Source organism: Amblyraja radiata, chromosome 8 (genome assembly GCF_010909765.2).
Source record: "Amblyraja radiata isolate CabotCenter1 chromosome 8, sAmbRad1.1.pri, whole genome shotgun sequence".
NCBI classification, from domain to species: Eukaryota; Metazoa; Chordata; class Chondrichthyes; order Rajiformes; family Rajidae; genus Amblyraja; species Amblyraja radiata.
In genome coordinates, this window is record NC_045963.1 from 352,515 (window position 1) to 375,482 (window position 22,968).

Sequence of the window (22,968 nt, forward strand, 5' to 3'; positions counted from 1 at the left end):
TTTATTTCATTCCCCTTACATGTTTTTCCTCTACCTGCTAAATTTTTGTAAGGTGTCCTTGAGACTCTTGAAAGGCGCCCATAAATAAAATGTATTATTATTATTATTACTTGGTATTGATGCCTGTCAGGATCTGTGATTGGTAAACTTTGCAGAAGAGGTGCACCAACTTTCCCCTGCCTAAGATACTACCGAACAGATTCTCTTTCAGTACAAGGAACTCTTTGATAACAAACTTGGCAAACTAGCCCTCAAGAACTCTATTGTAACTGACCCTGACATGATGCCCGTTGTTCGAGCCCCTCATAGAATTCCGCATGCCATGCGTGATCGCGTACAGAATGAACTTCAAAGAATGGAATCCCTAGGTGTCATCGCTGCAGTCTAACGACCCGTCAGACTGTGTCTCAACCATGGCCGCCAAGAAAAACAAATACAAATCTGTATCAACCCCAGAGATCTTAATACTGCGATCAAGCGCCCGCATTATCCCATGCGCACAGTAGAAGAGATAGCAGCACACTTGGGCAAAGCGACTGTGTTCTCTGTTTTAGATGCCAAAAGTTCTTTCAGGCAAATCCCATTAGACCACAAATCGTCTGAACTGACCACTTTTGGCACATCTTTTGGCCGCTACAAGTTTCTGCGAATGCCCTTTGGCATCAACTTCGCCAGTGAAGTCTTCCAGCGCACGATGGAACAGCTGTTCGCAGGACACCCTTGTGCCATTATCGCCGATGACATCCTCGTTGCTGGCCGCGACATGTCAGAACACGGTGCCAATTTAAAGAAAGTATTGGATCGTGCCAAGGACATCAGCCTCAAGCTCAACCCCCTAAAATGCAGATTTTGCGTCAGAGAAGTGAAGTATGTGGGACACGTTTTTAATAGTGATGGACTCCAACCAGATCCTTCCAAGGCCATTGCCATCAACGAATTGCCAGTTCCCACAGATGTAACCAGTTTACAAAGATTCCTAGGCATGGTGAATTACCTGTTCGAACTTCAGTGAACTGCCAGCACCACTGTGGCAGCTAACAGACAAGGACACAACCTGGTCCTGGTACACACACCAGAGTCAAGTCAAGTCAAGTTAAGAGAGTTTATTGTCATGTGACCCAGATAGGACAATGAAATTCTTGCTTGCTGCAGCACAACAGAATATTGTAAGCATAAATACAGTTAGGTCTTTATTCTCTGGAGCGCAGAAGGTTAAGGGGGGACTTGATAGAGGTCTTTAAAATGATGAGAGGGATAGACAGAGTTGATGTGATCAAGCTTTTCCCTTTGAGAATAGGGAAGATTCAAACAAGAGGACATGACTTCAGAATTAAGGGACAGAAGTTTAGGGGTAACATGAGGGGGAACTTCTTTACTCAGAGAGTGGTAGCGGTGTGGAATGAGCTTCCAGTGGAAGTGGTGGCGGCAGGTTCGTTGGTATCATTTAAAAATAAATTGGATAGGCATATGGATGAGAAGGGAATGGAGGGTTATGGTATGAGTGCAGGCAGGTGGGACTAAGGGAAAAAAGTTGTTCGGCACGGTCTTGTAGGGCCGAGATGGCCTGTTTCCGTGCTGTAATTGTTATATGGTTATATGGTTAAATACAGAACAGTTCAGTGTGTCTATATAGCATAGACCATATATATACACATAAATAAACAGATAAAGGGCAATAGGCTGTTATAGTTCAGAGTTTGTTTGATGGCGAGTTTAATAGCCTGATGGCTGTGGGGAAGAAGCTGTTCCTGAACCTGGATGTACCAGATTTCAGGCTCCTGTACCTTCTACCTGAAGGTAGCGGGGAGATGAGTGTGTGGCCAGGATGGTGTGAATCCTTGATGATGTTGGCAGCCTTTTTGAGGCAGCGATTGCGATAGATCCCTTCGATGGTGGGGAGGTCAGAGCCGATGATGGACTGGGCCTTCGATACCCTAAAACAGCAGTTGTGCTGTGCCCCGACTCAGGCTTACTTTGATGTAATACTGCCTGTAACGCTAACCTGTGATGCCTCCCAGTTGGATTGGGTGCTGCCTGCCTTCAGAGCACCAGTGAAGGTGACAACAGACCCGTGGCATATGCCTCTCGCACGATGTCTGAGACTGAGCAATGCTATGCTCAAATCGAAAAGGAACTACTGGCAGTGGTTTTCGCCTGTGTGAAATTCAAAGACTTTCTTTTTGGAAAGACTGTGACTGTTGAAACAGACCACCAGCCCCTGATCAGCATTTTGAACAAGCCAATCCATGTTGCTCCTGCCCGGCTGCAGCGGATGATGATGCAGCTTCAAAGGTCGATATGAAACTTGTTTACAAACCAGGCAAAGACATGCACCTAGCCAACATTCTATCCACAGCCCCACTCAAGACCTGCGAGCAACAACCGTCAGACAATGACACCTACATTGTGATGATGGGTCTTACCTTCCCACAGAGGGCCTGGATGACTTGGCTGCCCAGGCAGCAGCCGATGACACCCGACAGTCCCTGTCCTCGATCATCCGGCATGGCTGGCCAGATAAACAGCACAAGGTACCTGTTGTCATTCACCCGTACCTCCCGGTCCATGATGAGCTTGTGTGATTGTGTGACGATGTGATTGTCAAGGGACACAAGGCGGTCATTCCAACTGCTTTACGAGACAAATATTTAGACTCTGTACACGGGGGACCTCCCGGCATCGAGGCAACCATTCTTCGAGCCAAGAGCATGTTTTTCTGGCTCGGAATGACCTAGTTTATATGGGAGAAGGTGAAAGCCTGCAACAGCCTGGTGCCCCATCAACCCAAGCAACCGCTTCTCCCTCACCCAGTCCCTGCCCTATCATGGTCCACTCTGGCAACAGACATTTTTGAATGGTGTGGTAAACAATACCTGGTTCTGGTCGACTCGTACTCGAGCTGGTTTGAGATCGATCTGCTTCCCAGCCGCACTTCAGCAGTGGTGGTTCAAAAACTAGAGCGATACTTTTCAAGTCACGAGGCGTCCGTGAAACTCCTGTCTGACATTGGAAGCCAGTTCACCAGCCAGTGCTTCAAGAATTTTGCCCAACGATGGGATTTTTGTCACATTACCAGCAGTCCTGAATTCCCTCAATAAACGGGCTGTCCGAGCGGGCAGTCCGGAGGTGATGGAAAGATCTCATTTGGCAAAATCTGATGTTTACCTGGACTTGCTCAGCTTGAGAAACATTGCCCGCGGCCCAGTGCTAGGTTTTCCTGCCCAAAGCCTCATGTCAAGGCCGACCCGTACCACGCTGCCCGTACCCAAGCAACTACTACAGCCACAGGTTCGCAAGCCATCGGTAATTCAAGCACAACTTCAGTATTAGTGCGAGATCCACAAACACTCGTACGACAAAACAAACAGGCCACTCGAGCTGCTGGCAAGTGGTCAAGTTGTACGACTTCAAACTGAAAAGGGTCATGTACGCCTTGGTTTAATCCGCAGCTCTGCACCAGAACCACGTTCGTACATAGTCGATTCAAATGGAGAGACTCACCGGCGAAACCATCAACACCTTCTACCAGTGAAGGAATCGCAACCCATGACCCCGTATCGATGTTCCTGGACTGTGTCACAGCACGACTGATATTCTCTCTTCCGTTTGTGGAGTCTGCGCCCGGCATGTATCCTGCCTTCACGTCACCACGGTCAGTGTCCTAGTCTCCAGTCTCACCTCACCCGTTTCTCGGATCTCCGGTGCTCCAAGAGCCCCAGGTCTCACAGTTCTCACCAGTGAAGGATGGAGATGCAAGCTTGTACCGTACGCGTCGCATTTGCAAACCTACCCTTAGATACGGGGACTATGCTTAACCTGCTCCAGTGCTGAAGCGACTGCCTTTTCTTATAGACGCCGGTTAAACTTGATTAGTTGTACTCACATATATATTCATAGTTACGTTATTTCCTGAAGAGGAAAGATGTAGATCTGCTCTACCTTATACTAACACACATATGTTACACACCACTCGGATCTATAATCCAGTCCGGGTTTTACCATACAGTCACCATTTATTACTAACGCTTCCAGACACTAGCTGTTAGTCGAGATGTAGTCACAGTGGTGTCAACATGCAGTGTCACTTTATTTTCTGCTAATCAATTTGTTGGATCGTTATTTGTAGTATTTGTTAATAGCTCTACAGGCACTTTCAACCTTTGAAATTGTAACAGACTCCATCTCATTATCTGACAGCTTGCTCCAGATATTCATCACCCTCCATGTGATAAACCTACCTATCAGATCTCCTTTAAATGTTTCCCCTCTCACCTAAGAACTGTCCCCTCTAGTCCTAGTTATCCCAAACTGAGGAAAAAGATTCTGACTCCTATTCACTTCTACAGCCTATCCAATGGGGTGGAAGATTGCAACCTTCCTGGTTTCGACGAATGCAATCAACCCGGCATGCACAATCAAATAAGATCAAATAGAACAAGTTGTCCTACAACTTTAGGTTGTGCATGCCAAAACGCAAGAAGAAGAAGCCTATCCAATCTCTCCATATAACTACATCCATTCCAGGCAACATCCTGATGAATCTCTTCTGCACTCTATTTATTTCTACCACATCCTGCTTGTCATGTGGTAACCAGAGCAGCACACAGTAATCTTTTTTTTGACAAAATGCATGCTACGTCTATTCTTATTTTTCTGATGACTATAACCAAAGTGATTTTTAAATTTGCATAAATCGTTGATGCACATCATTAATGCCTTTATAGTATTTTTAAAATTGAGACCAAAAGATATTATTTTAAAGTAAATGCTTACAACAAAGTAATTGATCAATATTACTGTAATTTCGCCCTTGTGTCCTATGAGTTTAATCTTCATAAATTCATGTGATTGAGCACAATTAGGCCATTCGGCCCATCATGTCTACTCCGCCATTCATTCATGGCTGATCTATCTTTCTCTCTTAACCCCATTCTCCTGCCTCCTCCCCATAACCCCGACACCATTACTAATCAAGAATCTACCTATCTCTGCATTAAAAATATCCATTGACGGCCTCCACAGTCTTATATGGCAATGAATTCCACAAATTCACCACCCTCTGACTAAAGATATTCCTCTTCATCTCCTTCCTAAAGGATACACCCAAGTCCCTTTGCTCCTCCGATTTCTGAATTCTCCCACCTTTTAGAAAATAGGCTATGCCTTTCTTCCTACTACCAAAATGCATGACTCCACACTTTGCTACGCTGTCATCCATCTGCCACCTCTCCCAACTTGTCCAAATGCTTCTGCAGAGTCCCTGCTTTCTCTACACTACCTGTCCCTCCACCTATCTTCGTATCATCTGCATACTTGGCGACAAAGCCTCGTCCAAATACATTAATATACAACGTGGAGCAACGGATCCCCCTGTGAAAATCCGTTAGTCACTGGCAGCCAACCAGAAAAAGCACTCTTTGCCTTCTGCCATCCTGCCAACCTGTTATCCATGCTAGCAGCTTCCCTTGGGCTGTCATCTTCTTTAGCAGCTTCATGTTTGGCACCTTATCAAAGGTTTTCTGAAAATCTAGGTAAATAAAATCCACTGACTCTCCTTTGTCTGTCCTGCTATTTACTTCCTCAAATAATTCTAACAGATTTGTCAGGCAAAATCTCCCCTTCACAAAACCATACTGACTTTGGCCTATTTTATCATGAATTTCCAAGTACTCAGAAACCACATCCTTTATAATGAACTCTAAAATCTTACCAACCACTGAAGTCAGGCTAACCGGCCTATAGTTCCCACTCTTCTGTTTTGCTCCCTTCTTGAACAGCGGGATATTTGCAATTTTCCAATCGTCTGAAACCACTCCTGACTCTAGTGATCCTAGTGCAAGATGACTACTAATGCCTCCACAATCTCTAAAGTCACCTCTTTCAGAACCCTAGGGTATAGTCCATCCGTTCCAGGTGACGTTTCCGCCTTCAAACCTTTCAGCTTCCCTCATTTGGCTACGGAATCCAAGATCGTCCCGTCAACGGAAGGCTTGAGGCCCCCCGACTGTGGGAGGACAAAGAAGGGAAGAGATTGAACTCATTTTTCGCCTTCCATCACAGTGAGGAATGTGAAGGAATCACTGTGGTGGATGTTTATGTTAAAATGTATTTTCTGTGTTTTGTTGCTTTTTATTGAAAGGACTATGGCAAATCAAATTCCTCGTACGTTGGAAAACATATTTGATTAATAAAGGATGATTATGATTCTCCCATTAGAATTTTTCTTCCTCTTTGGAATGAAAAAATCCTGCATCTTCTGAATTATTCCCAGAAATACTGCCATTGTTGTTCCACTGTCATTCCTGCTGGGATCCCTTTCCAGTCAACTTTGGCCAGCTCCACCCTCATGCCTCTGTAGTCCCCTTTCCTCAGCTGTGATACTGACACATCTGATTTTGGCTTTTCCTTCTCAAATTGCAGGTTGAATCTTATCATATTATGGTCGCTACCTCCTTGAGTTCCCTTATCAAATCCGGTTGATTACACAACATTAAATCCAGAATTACCGTTTCCCTGGTAGGCTCCACCACAAGTTGCTCTAAGTAACCCTCGGATGCACTGTACAAATTCCCTCTCTCGGGGTCCAGTACCAACCTGATTTTCCCAGTCTACCTGCACATTGAAATCCCCATGACCACTGTAACAGCATTGCCTTACTTACATGCCGATTGTACCTAATTAATGTAATTTGTACCCTATATCCTGGCTACTGTTTGGGGTCTGCAAATAACTCCCATTAGGGTATTTTTACCCTTGCAGTTTCTCAGCTCTACCACAAGGACCCTACATCTTCTGATCCTATGTCACTCTTGCTAAGGACCACATTTCATTCTTTACCAGCATAGCTACCCCCCCCCCCCCCCCCCCCCCCCCCCCTCTGACCACCCATCTGTCTTTCAGATAGGGGTATAAACTTGAATATTCAGCTCCCAGCTCTAATCCTCTTGCAGCCACGTCTCGGTAATGCCCACATCGTACCTACCAATTTCTAACTGTGCTACAAGCTCATCCACTTTGTTTCTATAATATGTGCATTCAAATATAACACCTTTAATTCGGTATTCACCATCCCACCTCTCACGTCGGTCCCGATTTTAACTGACCTTACTGTCTTATCTATCAATACATAACTAAAGCTCTGATCTTGTGCTCTTCCGGTTTGTGCTCTTTTTCTATTTGCGCAAAAACGGTACGTGATAACGCTACGATTTCTCGCCAGCCTACCCACCGTTCTCCTGTGCAGCGAGTGCAACAAGTTTCGTTCCGATTGGTGGTATATTGTAATAGTTAGCGAGGTTTAAAAATCGTTAAAAACGCGTGTGGGTAGATCGTTCTCCTCTCCTGCCAATCAGCGCCGAGCGGATTGGTCTCTTCTCCTGTCACTCCCCGGGACGGTCTGCCCCTTCCTGGGCCATCGCGTCTTTACTGGAGCTGAGGGACGCTATGGGTGGCTGGCGGAAGTCTCCAACCGACTACAATTTTCAGAGGGACCGGAAGTAGCGCGGCGATGTCGCCAAACGGAAAGCGGTGAATCTGACCCCGGCGAAGGAGATCATCCAGCGCCTGCTGTGAATCTCAAACGCACCGCCATCGCAATTCCCCGCAGCTTCAGCCCCTTCCCCTCTGGTCCCCCTCGCAAGCTCCTGTCCCCTCCCCCGTAATAACCACCCCCCCCCCCCCCTCTCCTCTATAGCACTTTCCCCATCTTTTCCCCGAGCGCTCCTGCCCCCCCCTCCCGCCCACACGCTGGCGCGGCCATAGCTGCTGGTGCTCCCAGGCCGATCCGAGGCCTGGCTCTAAGGGCGCCGACGGCTGATGCTCCTCCGGGGCACGCAAGAAGGGAGCGGAGCGGCAACCTTGAGATCCTGGGGAGGGAGAGTGGGGGAGGAGAGGGGATAGACGGAGAGGAGGGGAGTAGGGAGGGGAGAGGAGTTATGGAGGGAGGGACTGAGTGTAGGGGAAAGGAGATGTGAGGGAGGGACTGGGGGAGGGTAGGAGGAGAAGGAAAAGAAGAGGGAGGAGGTGGGGAGGGAGAGTGGGGGAGGAGGGGGAATAGAGGGAGAGGAGGGGGGGAGTAGAGGAGGGGAGAGTGGGGGTAGGGAGTGGGGAATAGAGGGAGAGGAAGGCAGTGGGGGAGGTGAGGTGGGAGAGTGGGGGGGATAGGGGAGGTGGAGCGGGATAGAGGGATAGGAGGGGGTTAGGGAGGGGAGAGGAGTTATGGAGGGAGGGAGGGAGGGAGTGACTGAGGATAAGGGAAACATAGAAAATAGGTGCAGGAGTAGGCCATTCGGCCCTTCGAGCCTGCACCGCCATTCAATGTGATTATGAAAGGAGAGGAAGAGAGAGGTGAGGGAGGGATTGGGGAAGGGAGGAAGAGAGGGGAAAGAAGAGGGATGGTGAAGAGGGGGGGGAGAGAGTGCAAGGGATGAGGGGAAATGAGCTGCGCCTGTGCAGTTGGGGGCTATGGGTGAGTGGTGGAATATTGCGTTGGGGGACCAAGCCTCCTTTGTGACAGGGACCCAACGGGTCCCACTTAGTCTAGTCCCTTCTTAAAATGTCCGTCCTATTACTTCTGGAGACATCTGTAGCCTCTCCTGCACTCTCTTTCACTCCACCTATACACTTCCAACTTGTTGACCCCACCCCCTCCACTAATTAATTTAAAGCTCTATCTACGGCCCTAGTCATATGATTTGCCAGGACTCCAGCCGGGTTCAAGTGAAGTCCGTCCGTCCCATCGGAACAGCTCCCTTCTTCCCCAGTACCGGTGCCAATGTCCCACAAATCCACTTCTTCCACACCAGTCTTTGAGCCACTCGTTCATATCCTTAGTCTTCTCAACCCTAAGCGAATTTGCATGTGGCTCAGGTAGCAACCTTTTTGGTTCTGCTTTTCAATCTGGTACCAAGCTGTTTAAATTTCCTTAGCAAAACATCTTTCCTCGTTCTACCTACGTCATTGGTACCCACATGGACCATGACGATTGGATCTTTCTCCTCCCACTCCAAGTTCCTCTGCAGGTCAGAGGAGATGTCCCAAACCCGGGCACCAGGCAGGCAACACTACCTTTGGGACTCTCGATCCTCGTCACTGAGAATAGTTTCAATACCTAAATATACTATTCCCAATGACAACAACGTTTTTCTTCCCTCTCCCCTTTTGAATGCCCCCCTGATCCACTGCGCCCTGGTCAGTTTGCTCATGCTTCCTGCAGCCCCCACACTTGTCTGCACAGGAAGCAAGAATCTCAGACCCACTTGACAACCTCAAGGGCTGAGACTGCTCTAACACGGTCCTTACCTGTTCCCCTGCCTGACTCACTAGCAGTCACACTCTCCTCGTGATCACGGACCACATTGGAAGCAGTTACCCTCGCGGGTGTAACTGCCTCCAGAAAATACAGTGTGCAGGTAATTCTCCCCATCCCTGATGTGCCGCAGAATTTGAAGCTCACTCCAGGTTGGCAACTTTCAATCTGAGCTCTTCAATCAGACAACACATGCTGCAGACGTGGTCACCATGATTCACCAAGGGGTCCACCAGCTCCAACATCATGTAGCTGCACCACATTGCGTGATCCTGTGTCCATAAAATCTTTGCAGGGATTACTTAGACTGCCTTCTTAGTGTCGTTGACTGCCATTAGCATACCTTGGCTATCATCAACATAAACGGTTTATTTCTGTCTTATAACAAATAGTTTGTAACTATTCTTAACAAAATCAAGTTTATACTAATGTAACTGATCAAGTCTGCTTGTTTCTTCAGTTCTTTGGTATAGATATAACATCACAGTAAAGGGAATTTAACTTTCAGTGTTTAAAACTAATTTTCCAATATTTCATGCTGATACCAATTACAGAATCAATATTCTGTTCCATAATATTCATATTTCAACGAGCATCAAGATTTATCATAAAAATCAGACATTTAAAAAAATGCATTGCCCTTCAGTTTCTTTTGTTATAAACTATAACTGGCACTGATTTCCAGCTACAATTATTTTTCAATTCCACATCCAATTCTGAATATTATAATATTTATGTGAATCTTCAGGTTACTGTGGAATTGTGCATTCCATTTCATGAATGATTGACATGAGCAAGTACATCAGGAACAGAGTGGCAGATGAGAAATACTCTTCTGTCAATCTGATCGCAGAGCAAACGAATTAAAGAAGTGGAATATGGCAAATTATACTTACATTCCATCGGCTTCTTTAATTCCAACATGTCTTGTTGAAATCTGGATTAATTCAACAGCATAGACAGGTACTCACCATAATGTGTTCAAGCAGTGAATCTATTGCCAATATGTTATCAAAGTAGGTTCTGTAAGAGAAAAAAAGATCAGTAGAAGATTATTTACACCATTGATTGATTTTCAGGTATTTTGCGCTGATCTCTTGTTCACATGAAGCTCACAGACATATAATAACGATAAATACAACAATAAATATAATGATTGTGAAAGAACAGAATGGTGCAATGGGATAGTACAAAAATCCAAGTATTCCAAAAGAGTATTAAAGTAAAATAGTAGAATAACTGAATGAGGTAAAGTTCAGAGTTTGAGTACTTGGAAGCACTTCTGTGAATAGGGTGTGAAAGGGATAAGTAATTCAGGAATTGGATAAGTAGTGGGAAGAAGTTATTCTTAAGTCTGGATGTCCAGGCTTTCAAGATCCAGTATCTTCTTCCAGAAGGTGGAAGAGACAGAAGGGAATGAGCTGCATGACAGACATGTTTGATGATACTTCCAGCTTTCCTAATTCTTAGACAATGCATTTAATTTGGTGGAATCATAATTTACACTCGATAGAGAGGCCATTGTTGTGGCACAGCATGGTAAGGAATTAAATGTCACAAATTTACTGATGCCATTCTCAGTGGAAGTTTATATTGGATGCCAATATACTGTTGTGAAAAGGCACAACACTCCATTGAAAAGGTAATTCAGGCTCTTTCAGCACAGTTGGGAGTCTGGACACTGATTTGAGGAAATCTCTCAAAGATGCAAATGGGATTTGTCAGGTTTATACTCTGCTAAAACCATCAGTTTGATCTTGGATTTCTGTCCCCTATTTCAGATTTCCTATCTTTTCAAATTAAACTGCATTGACTGCAAAACTATAACCAACAGCCGTAAATTACCTTAAATAACATTTGTCAAGTCAAAGATATTAATCACTTACTTGGACACATCTAGTAGAAAATCATTCATTTCAGTCTGTTTGGTAAGGCCTTTGGCTATCTGAAATTTAAGTTTGCACATCAGGACAATATCTAAAAAGTATTCCAGTGTATTTTGTTCAGTGTGCGTGCAACTGTGCATGCAATGAACGACCATTTGAATGCCTACATTTTACAAGAGAGCGTGTTAGTGAAACAGGGTATTTTGAATTAATTCTTAATATGATAGGTAATACAACCAAAGGTGTTTTTTATTACACAAACTTAATTGACCCCGAAAATGCTGCAGTCGACTGCCTTTTTGAATCACTGTTGTCCATCAGAAGAGGGTGATTCCACAATATTAGATAAAGCATTCCAGGATTCTGACCCAGGAATGTTAAAGCAATATTGAAATCAGTTCACATTAACATTGTGCTTGATTTATAAGAGCAACAGATAGGGTAGATAGCCATTGGCTGTTTCCATGGTAGTGGTGTCCAAAATTAGAGCATAGGTTTAAAATGAGAGGGGGGAGGTTTAAAGGGGATCTGAGGGTTAAATATTTCACACAAAAAATAGTTGGTAACTGTAATGAGCTGCCTGTGGAGGTGATGGAGTCAGGCCAAGTAAAAATATTTAAGGAGCTACCGAGACAGCTACTTGAATGAGCAGGGCACAGAGAAGTATGGAGTCCATGCAGGCAGGTGGGAGTAGTAGAGAAAGACATGGTGGTCACCATGAACGTGGTTAGCTAAAGGGCCCGTTTCTATGCCGTATCATTTTGTACTACTAAATGAGTCCTTGGAGGTAAACTTAGAGTTGACAACGGTCTCAAACACTTTCGATCCTTGCCTTTTCCGGGTTTGTGACTTGCCATTGAAGATCTAAAAGCTACCTCCAAAAGGGAGGTGAGAGTTGTAGAGATAGGCATGATGTTCACCATGGTGGGCTAAAGGGCCCTTTTCTATGCTTCATCCAAAGTGCACCATGGACTAGTACATGGTCAGATGATTAGCCTAATTGAGTAAGTTTCATTGAGAGAAAACTAAAAGGAAAGGAGTTTGTTTTTTTAGAGCAGGAATGCGAATAACCAGAGGAAAAAAAAAAGTAATTGAGGTAAAAAATAGACAGGAAATAATTTTTTAAAATTCAGCAAGTATATTGGTAGAAGAGGTAAATGTGATTGGAACTTGCAGAATGATACTGGATATCGACATAAAGAGGAAGAAAATGTAAGAAAAGGTTCAGGGTGTTTAGACTAATTAAATAAATAATATTAAAAACACCAATATTAGTGCAAAACAAAACAGAAGCCTGAAGTCCCAAGTACAACCTGGACAGATCGTGGTTTGAAGTTTAGTTAGTGTTTGGATTGTTTAATCGCCTGATAGCTGTTGGGAAAGAACCCGGAGATCAGTTTTCAGATTCCTATAACTTCTTCCCAAAAGCAGGAATGAAACGAGTGCGTGGCCAGGGCGAGGCAGCACCTGTTATTGATCTCTTCATTGCTGTGAAGGTCAGTACCTGTGATGGACTGGGTAGAGTCGACAACTTTTGTAATCTCCTTTGTTCCTAGGTGTTTGAGTTGAAGAACCAGACTGTGATGCAACCAGTTAATATGCGCTCGACCATACAAGTTCAAGAGAGTATACATCGACACACTGAATCTCCTCAATCTTGTAAGGAAGTAGACCTGTAGATGAGCATTCCTTATAAATTGCATCAATGTGCTGTGTTCAGGAGAGATCTTCAGAGAATTGCATGCCCATGAACTTGAAGTTGTTGAATCTCTCCTATCGATGAAGACAGGTTCATGGATCCTCGACCTTCCTCTTCTAAAGTCAATAATCAGCTCCTTGGTCTTACTGACACTAAAGGCAAGTTTGTTGTTCTGGCAACATTCACACAGACAATTATCTCCCTCCTATACTTTGACTCATCAATTCCCATAATTCGTCCAACAACGGTGGTGTCATTGGCAAATTTAAAGATGGAGTTGGAACTGTGTCCAGCTGCACAGTCATAGGTATAGCAGGGAACTGAGCACACAGCCTTGAGATGCCACTGTGCTGATGGTTATCGAGGAGGGACCGTCGTTGCCAATTTGTGCCGATTGTGGTCGATTGATGAGGAAGTCTAGCATCGAGTTGCAAAGGATCTGCTAACATTGGCCTCTTTGACTAAGATTACAATTCCGTCAGGGGCTATGGGGGCCCAAGAAGGCACATAGGTGGGCGGTACAGTGTCACAGTGGTTGTGTTGCTGCCTTACAGCACCAGAGACCCAGGTTCGATCCTGACTACGTGTGATGTCTGTACGGAGTTTGTACGTTCTCCCTGTGACCGTGTGGGTTTTCTCCAGGTGCTCCTGTCACTGCCCAAGCTCCAAAGCCATACAGGTGTGTAGGTCTTCACTGGGCTTCACCTCTTCCTACCCGGCCTCCTGCAAAAACTACATCCTTTACTCCAATTCTTGCATCTCCGCCGCATCTGCTCCGATGATGAGGTGTTCCATACCAGGATATTCGAGATGTCCTCATTCTTTAGGGAACGGGAGTTTCCGTCTTCTCTCACAGACGAGGACGTCACATGAGTTTCTTATGTATCCCATAGTTCTGCTCTTGCTCTCCCTCCCCCCAGTAGCAACAGGGATAGTTCTCCCCCCTCACCTTATACCCCATCAGCTGTGGCATACAACACATGATCCTCCGACATTTCCGCCACCACCAATGGGATCCCACCTCTAGTCACATCTTCCCATCTTCACCCCTTTCTGCTTTCCGTAGAGACCGTTCCCTCCACACTCACTGGTTCACTCGTCCCTTCCAACCCAAACCAGCCGCCTACCCAGGAACTTTCTTGTGCAAGCACAGGAGATGCAACACGTGCCCCTATACCTTGACTCCATCCAGGGACCCTGACAGTCCTTTCAGGTAAGGCAGAGGTTCACCTGCACCTCCTCCAACCTGATCTAATGCATCGTTTTCTTCGGTGTTTGGGACCTATATATCAGTGAGACCAAGCGCAGACTGGGTGGTCGTTTTGCTGAACACTTACTCTCAGTGATCCTTAGCCGAAGAGATTCCTGGTTGCTAAACATTTAATCTCCCCTTCCCATTCCCATACTGAGCTTTCTTTCTTGGGCCTCCTCCACTGTCAGTGAGGCCACACGCAAATTAGAGGAACAGCACCTCATATTTCGCTTGGGCAGCTTACAGCTCAGCGGTACAAATATTAATTTCTCTAATTTCAAGTAACCCCTGCATCTCTCCCCCCCCCCCCCCCCCCTCACACTTGTCATCCTACCAGTTCCACTGTTTGCATCCCTGTATCAATCCCTCTTCCCCAGCCAACAATGGGCCTTTATGGGCTCCACCCTTCCTTGGTCATCTGCTGCCAGCCGTGATTTGTTCTGGCCTTTTCCTACCTCTAGTTCCCCTCCTTTCCCCCTCTACTTTCAGTCTGAAGAGGGGTTCCGGCCAGAAATGTCATCCATCTTTTTTCTCCAGAGATGCTGCCTGAGCCACTGAGTTACTCCAGCACTTTGCGTCTACTTTTGGTTTGTAAGTTAATTTGCTTAAAGTAAAATAGCAAATTGTCCCGAGTGGTTGTAGGATAGTGTTACTGTATGGGGTGATCAGTGGTTGGCGCCGACTCGGTAGGCCGAAAGGCCTATTTCCACACTGTATTTCTAAAGTCTAATAGGTGTTCTCCCCATTGAAAGCGTGTGTAGAATGCATTAAGTTATGCGTCACTGTCACTTGAGTTGTCACTTGGTTTTGCCTTGCAGGAAGTGATGGCTTGCAAGCTCTGCCACAGCTGCCGAACGTCTGTCTCATCCTCCAATTTCGAGTGAAAGTCCCTTTTAGTCTTTTAGATGGCTTTATCAAGGTCGTACCCAGACTTCTTGCAAGAATCTGCATCACCAGACTTGAATACCCGGGATCAGGTCCTCAGAAGATTCCGGTCCTCCTGGTACATCCAACTACAAAAATTCTTGATTTTGGTAACTGCAACTTCAACGTGATCAGACACAAATGAAATGACAGAAGATCGGTGAAAAGAACTGCTTCTATACTTTGGAAAATTGATCAGGTCACTTTGATACTTGAAAACAATGTGAAGGATAATTTATGGCTAGCAAGTCTCATTGAATACTTCTAAACAACTAAAGTAGAACACATAGAAATGTCTATGATATTATTTATATAGATTTTCATAAAGTATTTGATAAAGTTCCACAAAATAGTGTGGAAAAAGCTGAAGATCATGGAAGAGTAGTTATAAGCAGTAGAAGTTGCAAGAATTATTTTGGAGGGGGTCGAGGGGAGGTGTTCATGTATATAACATTAAAATGTTATGATTCAGTTACAAAGAAAATTGGAAAGGCCTTCATATGTTGAGATGAATATACAAAAGATAGAAGTTATACAGCAACTGCACAAATGCCTGATTAGATACCTGAAGTGCCATGAACAATTAGAGGTATTATATCTTTGGAAAGAAATCATGGCTTGGAGGAAGATCAGAGAAGTTTAACCAGACTGATACCTGGATTCTCAAGGTCTAAATTACAGAGCGTGATTACAGAAACTAGATCTGCTGTTTCTGCGATTAGAAGATGAAAGTGTGGTTTGATGAAGGATTTTGAGATACTGTAAGGAACGTAAGAGCAGCCAAAGAGCCACCTGAACTAATGGGGCAAATCTAAAAAAGTAGATCAGGGCCTTTTAGGAATTAAGTTTCTTACATTTAAGAGATTCTATATATTTAAACGCTCTGCGAATTAATGCAAGGTCAACCATTCATTGGATTATTTAAATTGATGGCTGTTGAGGGCTGAGAAAAAGGCACAGATCAATTATTATAAATCAGCTGTTGCATGGCAGAATAGAGAGAGGCAAGAGAATCAATGTTTTATTGTCATATGTCCCACATAGAACAATGACATTCTTATGGGGCTTTTTCACGGGGCGACTTGACGCAAGAGTTAACCAGAGTTTAACATCGTGGGAACCTCGTGCGGTAACAGTACGGCATTCGTGGACCACCGTGGACCACCGTGGCGCTAACGGCAGGTAATCGTGTAACTTGGTGACGGGAGAAAATTCAAGCAAGTTTGAATTTCTCCAAGAGTGACTTGTACACTTGTGGTTGAGCATTGCAACATTGTATGAACATAGTGGCCAGTGCGATATCCGTGCGATATCCGTAATAACTCTTGCGGTTACCGTGGGAACTCCTGCGAACGGTGAACCCGGAAGCTGGACAGAGGGGACAGAAGGTGAGTAAAAATTGTCTTCTGTGGGATTGAATTTAAAAAATAAAGATTTGCATCCGCATATGGACATCAACTTATTCATGAGTTATGTTAATGAGATTCAAGAATCTTTAAAAGGGACTTTACTGAAAGGTCCCGCATTTTTAGGGTCCGTGAGAAATTTTTCACATGTACTTCTTTGAGAGATACAGCCTCGCCGACTAGTGATCGATGCCTTTCCGAAGCAGGGTCCGGAACGCTACCAATCAATGCTCTCCAGAGACCCGTGTAAGGAGTGAACTGCTGGTTTAACATGCTGGTTTAAATCGAAGACAGACACAAAAAGCTGGAGTAACTCAGCGAGTCAAGCAGCATCTCTGGAGAAAAATAGGTGATGTTTCGGGACGAGACACATCTTCAGACTCAATTCCGATTAGGATGTCTGAAGAAGGGTTCCGATTCGAATCCCCCCCCCAACTCCCACCCACACACACAAATGCTGGAGAAACTCAGCGAGTGCAGCAGCATCTATGGAACGAAGGAAATAGGCAACGTTTCGGCCCGAAAAGTTGCCTATTTCTTGTGCATGTGTCGGAAGGAACAGCAGATGCCGGTTTAAAGAGAATGCTGGAGTAACTCGACGGCAGGCAGCATCTCTGGGGAGAATGAATGGGTGACATTTCGGGTCGAGACCCTTCTGATATGCTGCTTGTCCCGCTGAGCTACATGTTGTGTCTATCTTCGTTTTAATCCAGCATCTGCAGTTCCTTCCTGGCCGAACCCGATTGAAAGATGAGAGGCTGGGCGATAGAGCACTGAGTGTGACAAGGATCAGGCTTCAGTAAGCAAAGTAAAGATAGATGGCAACGTTATGGAAATGAAGCGGGTAATCCGAGTGATGGCGAGACGGTATCCTCTAATGTGTCGGGAAGAACTGTAGATGTTGATTTGCGCCGATGATAGACACAGTAATACTGGAGACAGTAGGCGGCGCGGCTCTCGCCAGCAGCGGCCTCTGCAGTCCGTCTGCGTTTTTATTATTTTATGTCTATGTTTTAATGTAGCTTTTGTTATTTTTGTTGGGCTATGTGTGTGGGGGGGTGGGGGGGGTTGGGGGTAACTTTTAAATCTCTCCCTGCACGGGAGACCCGACCTTTTCTTTGTCGGGTCTCTGTTGTCGTTGGGGCTGCAACGAGGAGCGGCCTCCAACAGGAAGACCGGGGACTCTGGTACCGACTACTCACCTCACCGTCGCGGAGCTGGCCGAGTCCAGAGCGGGTGGAGCTGTGGTGGACACTGCTGCGGCCCGACCCCCGGAGATTCGGTGGCTGCAACTGCGGGTTTGGCGGACGGCACCGGGAGCCCGCGGGTACCTGGAGGGAGACCGCTTTTCAGGGCTCCCGCAACGGCGACTTCTCCCGCCCGAGTTGCGGGGTTGAAGAGTTCCTGGAGCGGGGCCTTACATCACCGCCCCGCGCGGCTTGGAATGGCGGCGGGTCTCTGCGAGCGCGCGCCGGGGGCTCTAACACCAAGACCCGGTGTGCGACCTTGCATCACCCGGCGTGGCTTAATGGCCACGGGACAATTCGCCATCGCCCGCCGGGGGCTTTGACTCTGACATGGGGGGGAGAGTGCAGTGGAGAGAGAAGTTTTTTTGGCCTTCCATCACAGCAATGTGATGGATGTTTATGTAAATTATGTTGTGTCTTGGGTCTATTTGTTTGTAATGTATGGCTGCAGAAACGGCATTTCGTTTGGACCTCAAGGGGTCCAAATGACAATAAATTGAAATTGAATTGATTGAAAATACTGGACGGGCAGCATCTGGATTAAAGGAATGGGTGACGTTTCGGGACGAGACTCTGAAGAAGGGTCTCGAACCGAAACGTCACACATTCCTTCTCTCCAGAGATGCTGCCCGTCCCGCTGTGTTACTCCAGCATTTCGTGTCTATCTTCCGTATGCTCTGTGATGGTCATCTCGGAGTCAAGTGGCAACTCTGGTCTGTAGACACGAGGAACTGCAGATGCAGGAATCACGAGCAAAACACAGAGCGTTGGACGAGCCTGACCCTTTGAGTTCCTCCATCACTTTGTGTTGAAGTCAGGTCTGGACATTGCTTGGCTCAGTCTCAGGCGCCGGCTAACTAGGAAGGTCGAGTCAAAGTCCAGCACTAACACTCAAGAAATAACGTTTGCGGCCTGATATTCCCAATATTTAATTGAAATCATTAATAAAGTAAATAAATAGATACCGGTCTAATCAGTATCTACGGGATTGGACAGGCTAGATGCAGGAAGAATGTTCCCGATGTTGGGGGAGTCCAGAACCAGGGTCCCAGTTTTACAGTCTTCATTTACTGGCGGCGGGTGTCTGTCACTGAAACAGGCAGGTGAGATTTCACATCCACCTTGTGTGTGCCTCTCTCTCTCTCTCTCTCCCTCCCTCCCTCTTACACAGGCTGAGAGACTCTGCCTCTGTGAGTGTACATCTCTTTCTCCCCCTCTCCCACACACAGTAAGACCGAGGTACTGTGCTCAGTCCATCTGTGTCTCCCACATACACAGTAAAACATGTCTCCAAATGAGCCAATTCAACCAAGGGAGGATATTTATAGTGTGTGAAAAAAAAGTGACATCATTTGTGCCACGTGATGATTTAACAACACTTCACAATGTTCATTCAAGATATAACGGGAAAGCTCGGGAGACGGACAAGTCACTCGCACAAATAACAGAAATGCCGAGTACCGTGGGAACTCTTTATCTACCCCCCGTTATATCGTGTGATATCGTGCTAGACCACGACCACTTCACTCTGGTTACATCTTGCGTCAAGTCGCCCCGTGAAAAAGCCGCATTACTCAGCAGCAGCACACCACAATATGTAAACATAGGTCACTGTAACAATATAATAAACGATAAAGAAAAAGTTCAGTGTGTGTATATATACACACACATATATACAGTATACATAGAAGGTAGACACAAATTGCTGGAGTAACTCGAATTCAAGTGGACAGCTGGACAGGCAGCATCTCTGGGGAGAAGGAATGGGTGACATTTCGGGTCGAGACCGTTCTTCAGTCTGAAGATGGGTCTTGACCCGAAACATCACCCATTCCTTCTCTCCAGAGATGCTGCCTGTCCCGCTGAGTTACTCCAGCATTTTGTGTCTACCTTTAATTTAAACCAGCATCAGCAGTTCTTTCTTACATATATACATGCATACACATACACACACGTGCACACATATATATATATGTATAGATATATATATGCACACACGCACGGCTCAAGGACCTAAAGCTTACTTCTTTCCTATATTCATAGATAATCTGCATTACACCAGAGAATGAATGAGATAAATGTAATAGTATATGTATCTGTAAATACATCAGTATATGCCTCAGCTGTAAACTGTTCATCAGTGTAGCTTTGCCAATGAACAGAGTAGTAGGGCATTCTCGAGTGGAGCTTGCAGATTTTGCATGGTGACCAGGAGCAATGGGAAGCTTTTTGCCCCTGTCCCACTTAGGCAATTTTTTAGGCGAATACAGGTGATTAGGCTGTCGCCACATGGTCGCCGGGGTGTTGCCTATATGGTCTCCTCAGTCGCCCAAAGAATCGTAGCGTTTTTCTGGTCGCCGCTGGATTTTGAAATGCTCAAAACTTTTCGGCGACAGTCGGCGACCGTGGGCTTGTCGTAGCTTGACTTCTCCTGAGGTACGTGCTATGGTAGGTTGTTGCCAGGATGACGTAGGTTGTCACCGGTGCTGACTTTGGTGAATTCCATTGGCGACTATCTACGTCAACCTGCGACTGAATTGTCTTACCTTGTCGTAGCTTGTGGACTTAGGTTGTCGTAGGTGTGATCGCAGGTGGACGTCCTATAGGTCGCCGGTTGTCGGTAGCTTGCCGTAACTTGACGTCGACTAGGTGGTAGGTTGTTGTAGACATTGTCGTAGACATTGTCGTAAGGGGGTTCAGTCGACGGTTTATCGGCGACCTGCTACGACTATGACAGTCGCTGGCAGTCGCCGAAAGAATCGCCTAAGTGGGACAGGCCCATTAGGGTTATGCAAAATATTAATTATAGCATTCTGAGTGCTGTCAGATGCGTGAGGAACTGTGATAGATATGGAAAATTATACAACACAAAAGAAGAAAACATTTATATTAACATTATTGCTCTGAATATTTTATTTGGGCTGCAATTCCATGCAATATTCTAGGCATGCAAACAAATACACATGATACCCTCTAACTTCCATAGTTTGTTCCATCACTTCCAACAATCTACTTTGGTAATTGCTGCAATTACCTTAAAATAATTGACGTATTTTCGTTGCTAAACAAAATGATATAAAATCAGAAAACAGGGAAATCTTTCTTACCTGGACTTGATTAAATGCTACCAAAGCCCACACTAAATTTGCAGTGGCAACCTGAAGCAAAAAGTATCACAGAAGGTCAACCAATATTGTCCAACTAAATTAGGATAACATTTTTGTTCTCTTTTGTAACTTTCATTCTGCTCGTTCAGTTTTTGGATGGTCAGCTTACTATCACCCCAGTAAATACTCAATTTTCATATATTAGCCTTGAGAATGTGTTGTCAAGGCTATTTGACCTCTGGGGCAATAACTAACTTAATTCTGATGTAAGCCAACGTCTATCAATACTTTGGATGCTATTGGATACTAATTAGAAACAGAAATCAGACTGAATTTCTGCACTTCCAACACTATGGATTCTGATCAATTGTTTTTTTTCAAATAACTTCTGCTGAGATCAGCTTCCAGTTTACTGCCCTGTTACAAATGGACTATATATATATTTATATATATACTCACTCAGTCAGTCAATCTCACAGACCCTATAATAAGTTTTACTTTCTCCTGTAGTGGTAAACGTGCATCATAATCAATCATCAGTGTTCAATCAATCATAGGTTCATATATACCTCCCTAAATATATTTGGAGTGCTGCCTTATTTGAAGTTTGGCTAAAAGTGCTAATTGGACAATATCTACAGTTGAAACAAACCTTTTGTTGATTGATATCAAAAGGATCGTGGCCAAAATCTCGATGCAATTCTAAAACGCCTAATAATTCATCTGAAGCGGTGATTATTGGTAAACTGAGAACAGATTGGACCGCAGTTCCTGTGTCCAGTCCTGTCCCTTTTGGAAATCGTTTATCCTAAAAAGAAGGAAAAGAGAATGTTCATATAAAATGTTATATTTCCAAATATGAAATGTTTCTGAACTGGAGGGGAACCTGTAAGTGGTGATGCTCCTACAGGCCTCCTTACATTGTAGTAGAGATTGTGGGTTTCAGAGATGACATTAGAATAGCTATCTATCAGCTATGAAAATACCTTGGATGTCTGAAGGGACTGAATATTACTTGACACTTAATAGTTCAATCCTGAATTGTTCCAGCTTTTGCTGCACACAGGTATCGGTTGCTTCATCTCTTATTTATACTTTCTAATGCATAGAAAATACAGTGAGTTATTCCTTAGAATAGATGGGTGTAAACAATGGTGCCCTCTGGTCCACTGTATATTTTGGTTAAATATACCCTGATATTTACTGACAGAGATATAACTTTGCTCTCACTCCCCATCCCCCCCACTCGTAACAAGGGCAGAGTCCCCCTTGTCCTCACCTTCCACCCTGCCAGCTGTCACATACAACAGATGATCCTCCGACATTTTCGCCACCTCCAACGGGATCCCACCACTGGCCACATCTTCCCATCTCCTTCCCTAACGGGTTTCCGCAGAGACTGCTCCCTCCGTAACTCTCTGATCAATTCGTCCCCTCCCACCCAAACCACCCCCTCTCCTGGTACTTTCCCTTGCAACCGCAGGAAATGCTACACATGTCGCTTTACCTCCCCCCTTGACTCCATCCAAGGACCTTCCAGGTGCGGCAGAGGCTTACCTGCACCTCCTCCAACCTCATCTATTGCATCCGCTGCTCTAGGTGTCAGCTGCTCTACATTGGTGAGAGCAAGCGTAAGCTTGGCCATCGCTTCGCCCAACACCTCCGCTCGGTTCTCAAGAACCAACCTGATCTCCCGGTGGCTCAGCACTTCAACTCCCCCTCCCGCCAGCGGAGCCCTGGGGCAGGAGAACGCCAGCGGAGCCGCGGGGCTGGAGAACGCCAGCGGAACCGCGGGGATGGAGACCGCCACCGGAGCCACGGAGGCGCGGAGCAACGGAGCGACAGAACACCAGCTCGGCCGAACGGAAGCACCAACAGACGGCGACGCATACGAAAGCACCGCCGGGGACGCAGAGGCGGGTTAAAGGCCAGGTTAGAGCTAGCCCCACACAGGCTAGTGATTCCTAGCCTTTTCCTCGCCAACGTGCGCTCACTGGCGAGGAAAAGGTAGGGTAGACAAGACACTGGAAAAAGTCTACACTAACGTGGCTGAAGCTTACAAAGCCGTCCCCCTCCCCCACCTTGGTCAGTCTGATCACCTCTCATTGTTCCTGCTCCCTAAGTACTCCCCACTCATCAG

The 22,968-nt window shown here is 45.6% G+C and overlaps 1 protein-coding gene across 1 annotated transcript in view; it reads right to left on the reverse strand.

Annotated features, from left to right (window-relative positions):
* pde10a (phosphodiesterase 10A) overlaps positions 1 to 22,968 on the reverse strand; it is a 215,097-nt gene that overhangs the window by 80,959 nt on the left and 111,170 nt on the right. The window contains exons 7-10 of the mRNA XM_033026353.1: positions 21,481 to 21,636; positions 20,829 to 20,879; positions 11,194 to 11,252; positions 10,279 to 10,330 (exon numbers count right to left, since the gene is read on the reverse strand). Coding sequence (XP_032882244.1) covers positions 10,279 to 10,330; positions 11,194 to 11,252; positions 20,829 to 20,879; positions 21,481 to 21,636 — 318 coding nt within the window. The remainder of the gene's footprint in view (positions 1 to 10,278; positions 10,331 to 11,193; positions 11,253 to 20,828; positions 20,880 to 21,480; positions 21,637 to 22,968) is intronic.